The 6113-nt window shown below is 27.5% G+C and overlaps 1 protein-coding gene across 1 annotated transcript; it reads right to left on the reverse strand.

Moving 5' to 3' along the window:
* Window positions 1-1104: 1104 nt before the first annotated feature.
* On the reverse strand, window positions 1105-5589 carry LOC127119497 (cinnamoyl-CoA reductase-like SNL6). The gene is made up of 5 exons (XM_051049737.1): window positions 5133-5589; window positions 2635-2801; window positions 2097-2291; window positions 1705-1858; window positions 1105-1623 (listed from the first exon to the last, which is right to left on the reverse strand). Exons 1-5 carry the CDS (start codon window positions 5395-5397, stop codon window positions 1328-1330), a joined length of 1077 nt encoding a protein of 358 aa, XP_050905694.1. The 5' UTR covers window positions 5398-5589; the 3' UTR covers window positions 1105-1327.
* Between the last annotated feature and the right edge of the window lie 524 nt (window positions 5590-6113).

Below are 6113 nucleotides of genomic sequence, written 5' to 3' on the forward strand. Positions count from 1 at the left end.
TAAGCATGCTTCAACATCATTTCATCAGAAGCCTTTAAATATTAGAAGATAAGATCAAAAGGTTTTGCGTCAGAAAAATAGTACACAGTTCATGATCACCCTTCCCCTTACTACGCTGATTTTGTGGGCTAAGAACTGTATTATTGTATCATTTTGTCTCCTATATGCAAATCGTTATACAAAGAGACAACTGCAATTTTCTATTCCAATTCTACCCTCCAACGGATCTTTTAACTTCCTATATAAAAGGAGACTTGGAATATTGGAAGAAGTTGTTAATGCTCACGCTATTGTTCATACACACGCTTTTGTTGAAGTATATATTTTTATGTGTATAGTCTTTGTAAACACACATAGAGTTTTTGCTCGTTATTGTGTGAAGAAATTCATTATACTTAACTTATGTTAATATGTTTTCTTATAAGAATTATTGTAAACACATATTTGTAAATCTCAAAGTTGTTTGAGTGATTTCATTGAGTGACTAGGTTTTAGTCAGATAAATCCAAGACAAAGACTGTTATGGGTATTGACTCATATTGTGAAGATTATTATAGGTCTTATTGGGTATATTGCATATTGTGGAGATTATTATGGGTATTGTTAAGTATGTCGTAGATTGTGGAGATTATTATGGATAAGTAACTGTGAGGCGTGGGGCTTCAGGGGTATTATTGTAAACCGAGCTCTAGTATTATATATTTCTTGTAATACTATAATTTTAATTCAATAGACAAAAATAAAGGGCACTATAGTGGCTATATAATCGCGAAAATATGCACCATCGACCGGATTACACTAATAAATATTGATATTGCTCATTGTCTTTTACTTTCTTTTATCTTTAATTTTCTTTAGTGGTTGTTGTTCTAACATTTTTTTTTTAATGTATGAGAATAAATTCAAATATCCAACAAATTTGTCTATATTAATGGGCGAATCAAACTTAAAACTTAACATATTCTCAGAGACTTTTAAAATTTATCTGTGCAACCATAACCAAATTATTTTCATCTTCATGTAGGTGAAATGATTATTTCAACCAAGGATCCGATTAGATCGAGGGCTTCATATCGATTCGATTTTAACTAAATACACATTGAATATTGTTTTTAACAAAATTGAATAAAGATATATATAAAACTTGATGATAAATGAATACAAGCAATTACCAAACAAACTACATGTTACCCATGTGGGACTCCCCATCATTGACAAAAAAAAAAAACTAAATAAAGGATACCTCACCTATTTTCTATCCACTCCTAAACAAAGAAAAACCACAAATCTAAGAACATTAAGACATGACATGATTCATGATTTTCATCTAACATTCACTAGAACACCTTAGTGGCCTAGACATGAGTCTCCATAACTTCTTATTTGATAACTCAAATCTTTGCAAAGAACTATTTGATGCATCTCCACATATCTTTTCTTTAGGCATTCCAATCTCCTTTGCTAGCTTCTCTCCTTCACTTTGAACATTAATTACATCATCAAAACAAATGTATCTACCATAAGCATTTCCGTTCATTTCCTTGAACACACATTCATGAGCTTCAGCTACTTTTTTTACATCAATTGTTGCTAGTAAACCATTTGCATACATTTCTTGTGATCCTGCATTTGCATTTTCAATTTTTAGATTCTAATAGTAAGTACCTAGTGTAAGATTAGACAATGATTTTGGTTACATAGTACCTTTGAGATAAGCAATTGTTGATGTTGGATTCCTAGGACAAAATTCAGGTCCTGTGATAAGTGCTGGACAAATGGTAGTGAGTTTTAAACCTTTCTCTTTGGCTATTCTCCAAGCTGCCTTCTCTGCCCTCATCTTGCCTAATGCATACCATAGCTGCCATATAAATAAAAGTAGTATTTTAAAAATCGGACCGAAATCCAATAGGTAATACCTTCAAATTTTAGTTCAACCAATCACTGTTTTGGAAATCAGCTCGACCATCGACCTGACAAGATTATAAGAGTCAAGGTCGATGGTCGAACTAGAGAGTTACTAGTTGAACCGCATGACTCATTCAAATAAAATCAAATGATTGATCTCGATAATAGAGTTGTATAAGGGTTGAATTTACCTTTTTGTTTACGCAGAGTGACTCATTGCTCCAAGATTCATGATTAATAATTGGAGTAAGATTTGAGTTTACATTTTCTTGCCAAATACAAGCAGCTAGTGATGATGTGAATACACATCTTTTAATTGAAGGTGTTCTTGCACATGCTTCCATCACATTTTCTGCTGCATTCGCTTCAATCTCAGCCATGGATTTCTATATTTCATACAAAATCAATTACTTATTAGATATTACATATATAGTAAAAATTGCAATTGTAGTAAATATTTTCACAAATAACTTATTTTTTTAGATCAAATCGACACCGATTACATTACCATTACATTCCTAAAAATGAAAAAATAAATTCATATGAAAATCGAATAATGTGACCAAATCATTCAATTTAACCGGATGATTCAGTCATATGGTTCAACCAGTAACGAGTAGTTTGACCAATAACCTAGTACTTTTGTCGAGTCGATTTTTAAAACATCCATAGTACATGCATAGAAATATAAAACAAACACAAAGAAAGAAAAGAAAGAAAGAAACTCACAGTGTATCCAGAGAGACCAGCGGGGTCAGTAAATGCAGAGGTATGAAAAACGCCACGACATCCTTCAAATGCTTTCACCAAACTATCAACATCACTTAGCTTTGCCATTATTATTTCCAAGTTACTTTCTTCATATCTTTCCATTTCCCTCAATTTCTCTATCTCATCTGCATTCATTAATTACCACTAACCATATCATACATTATATCTATTGCAATGTCGTACGCGTAACAATAAACAACAACAACAAAATTACTTGTTACACTAATAGCAACATTTTTTAAGCTTTAATAGAATTGCATAATTTGTTTGGAATTTTGAAAAACATCAAACAAATTGATTAATAGTTAATTTGTCCAATAATGATTGACGCTAGACTTGATAGGAAAGATTACAGATAAATCCTCCGCAACTATGATCAGTGAAAGATTGAAATTACGGATTAATCGATCTAGTAGACCACATTCTGGTGAAAAAAACAACAATAATAAATTTTGATGCGATGTTTCTTTTATACTCAATTCTATCAATTCTATTTTGGTGTTGAGTTTAGTAGAGTACCAATATCTTAGACATTAATATAGTATAAACGTCTAGAATTATGTTTCTTAACATATAGTCACACATTAGATAGTGTTTCAAATAATTAAAATGAATGAAACTCAACCACAAATTCTATTATATATCAAACTTTATCTTAAATATATTAGCTCAAAAGATGGTATATTTACTAGGTGGGGCCACATCCACATGTGAACTTTTTGTTTTGTTTTGATGGAATCATGTCAGCTTTCGTTTCGTGTTGTGTCAAAAGTGATTATAGTATATTAAACATCACACAAATGTTTCAAAAAAACAAAACATTACACACAAAAATCATCTTAAATCACATATCACGGTTACTTGCAAAAGCACTCTTTGGATGTTTTAAAACAAACAACTTAACTACAAAAAAAAAAAAAAAAATATATATATATATATATATATATATATATATATATATATATATATATATATATATATATATATATAATATATATATATATATATTATATATATATATATATATATATATAATATTATATATATATATATATATATATATATATATATATATATATATATATATATATATATATATATATATATATATATATATATATATATATAATCATAATCATGATAAATATAAAAACTATGTGAATATAATATACGCCCACTATTTATTATATATAAAAGTCGGCAATTTTTAAGAATAAACATATCATAAAAGAGACTAAGTCTTATTCAAATTGTAGACTTGAATATTCATATGGTCGTATTCGTGTATCATCATAAATCATAAAAAACAATTAGTGGTAATTTTTTATACTTTAATTTATTAATTAAAATGTTTGGATCTGTACGTACGATAACAACAAAAAATGTGGAGTAAAAAGGTCCTACACTACAATCACATGTCACACGAGGTGCCATATAATATTCATATAATATTTTTGACAGATCAAAATATTTAGTTGTATTTTTAATTATTATTATTATTATTATGTAATTATCTTTAAATTATTATATATTTTTTAGTTTATAATAAACTTCAAAAAAAATCGTGGGAGAGAGAATACAAAGTTTTAAGTGAACGGGTTTCATAAATTGTTATTTTCTCTCTAAATTATTATTTTATTTTATGCAGCTGAAATATAATCGGATGTTTACATAACATATAAATGTTTAGTATAATTTTTAAAATTTTAAACAATAACATAAAAGTACAAAAATTGAAATTTTCTTCTAAACTCTACCATAATGTAACAAAAAGATCCATGTCCACATTCTCAAAAAGCAAATAAGAAAAAAAAATTCCATGGGGACCATTAATTTTAATTATGAAGTTTCACAAAAAATAAAAAACCACAAAGTGTTGTTGGAATTTGTGGCTCATCTTTGCTGAAATCACCCCTAATTTTCTATCATACAATTCATACCTACCCACATAAATTTAAAATTCATATTTCAACAATCTAAACTACTCTCAATTTTAAAATTTGTTTCAAAATGAATATCAAACTTTTTAATGTAGAAATAATAATTCTTTTTTTAATTGTATATTTTAATTATTAGTCTGTATACTATTTTCATTACATTAATAAAATTATTTAATATAATATATTATAATAAAATTATTATATTCTTTAATTTAAAACTTTAAACTATTGTTACTTTGCCAAATGCCACCAACTTACAATTTTAATTAATTTTATTTTAATCTCATATATATCTTCCACATTATTATTCATATTCTATGCTCACACCTACCCATGAAAAAGAATTATAGTTTACACAAAACCAATGAATAGAAAAGAAAATTAATAAAAAAATCACGAGCATTGAACTAGGAAGAACTTAGTGAAGAACTATGAATCTAAACAAAACCCATAATTAATTATCTTGATAGATTAAGAAAAATGAAAATTTGAAGAGATTAAGAAAGAGAAACCAACCTGGGTTGTCAATAGTTATTCTAACAGAATAACCTAAGACCAAAAGATGGTTGACCAAAGCAAGACCCAAATAAGAAACACCACTTGTAACACAAACCAAGGTTGTTCTTTTTTCTTCATCATCTTCATCTAAAGAAGAAAAATATTTGTTTTTTCTTAACCCTTCATCGTCTTTTCTCCGGTGGATACCGGCGGTAGCCACTAGATTCCGGTGAAAGGCAATAAGCTCTGATCTCTTGGTTTCACATGTGCCTACAACACCCATTTTTTTTTATATGATATGATATGGTATTTAGTTAGGGATATGAAAAGAATGGATTGTGAAAGGTTTATATTATGGTTATGAAGGTTGAAAGGGGGTTGTGAAAGGAATATTTATATATAAAAAAAGAGTGAGTGTGTTGTGTTGTATTGTGTTGTACCTAAAGTTCAATATGGGTCAAGTGAATGAACTATTCATTCATTTTGTCAAAGTCCAGCTTGGTGGGTTTATATAATTGAAAAGAGGAAAAGATAAGGTCAATACTCAATAGTAACTTACACAATTTAAAATGTGGTGTATATACATTATTGACAATTTTAAATTAAATAATGTTTGGGACGGAAAAAAATAAGAATTAAATAAAAAATTGAAGGATTCAGGCCGGTAGGGTTTTGGAAGTAACACAAATTATATTTAATTTGAAGAACTCCAAATTTATATTAAAAGAGTTTGGAGGATTTTGGAGAAATTACATATTTTATTGGTATGATATTTTAAAAATTAATAATATAGTAATGATATTTTTTTTTAATTATTTATATAAAATTACTCTTTTAAAAAATGTCAAATATTTTTATATTTTTTTTAAAAATAATAATTTTAGAAACCTTTCTTTTTCTTCCCTTCAAACTCTCAAACAAAGTCTAAAAAAAATAATTTATTTAGTATTGTTAAAATTAAAAGTTAGTTGAAAAATTAGTTAATAGTTTGTAATTATA

This window comes from Lathyrus oleraceus, chromosome 1 (assembly GCF_024323335.1).
Source record: "Lathyrus oleraceus cultivar Zhongwan6 chromosome 1, CAAS_Psat_ZW6_1.0, whole genome shotgun sequence".
NCBI lineage: Eukaryota > Viridiplantae > Streptophyta > Magnoliopsida > Fabales > Fabaceae > Lathyrus > Lathyrus oleraceus.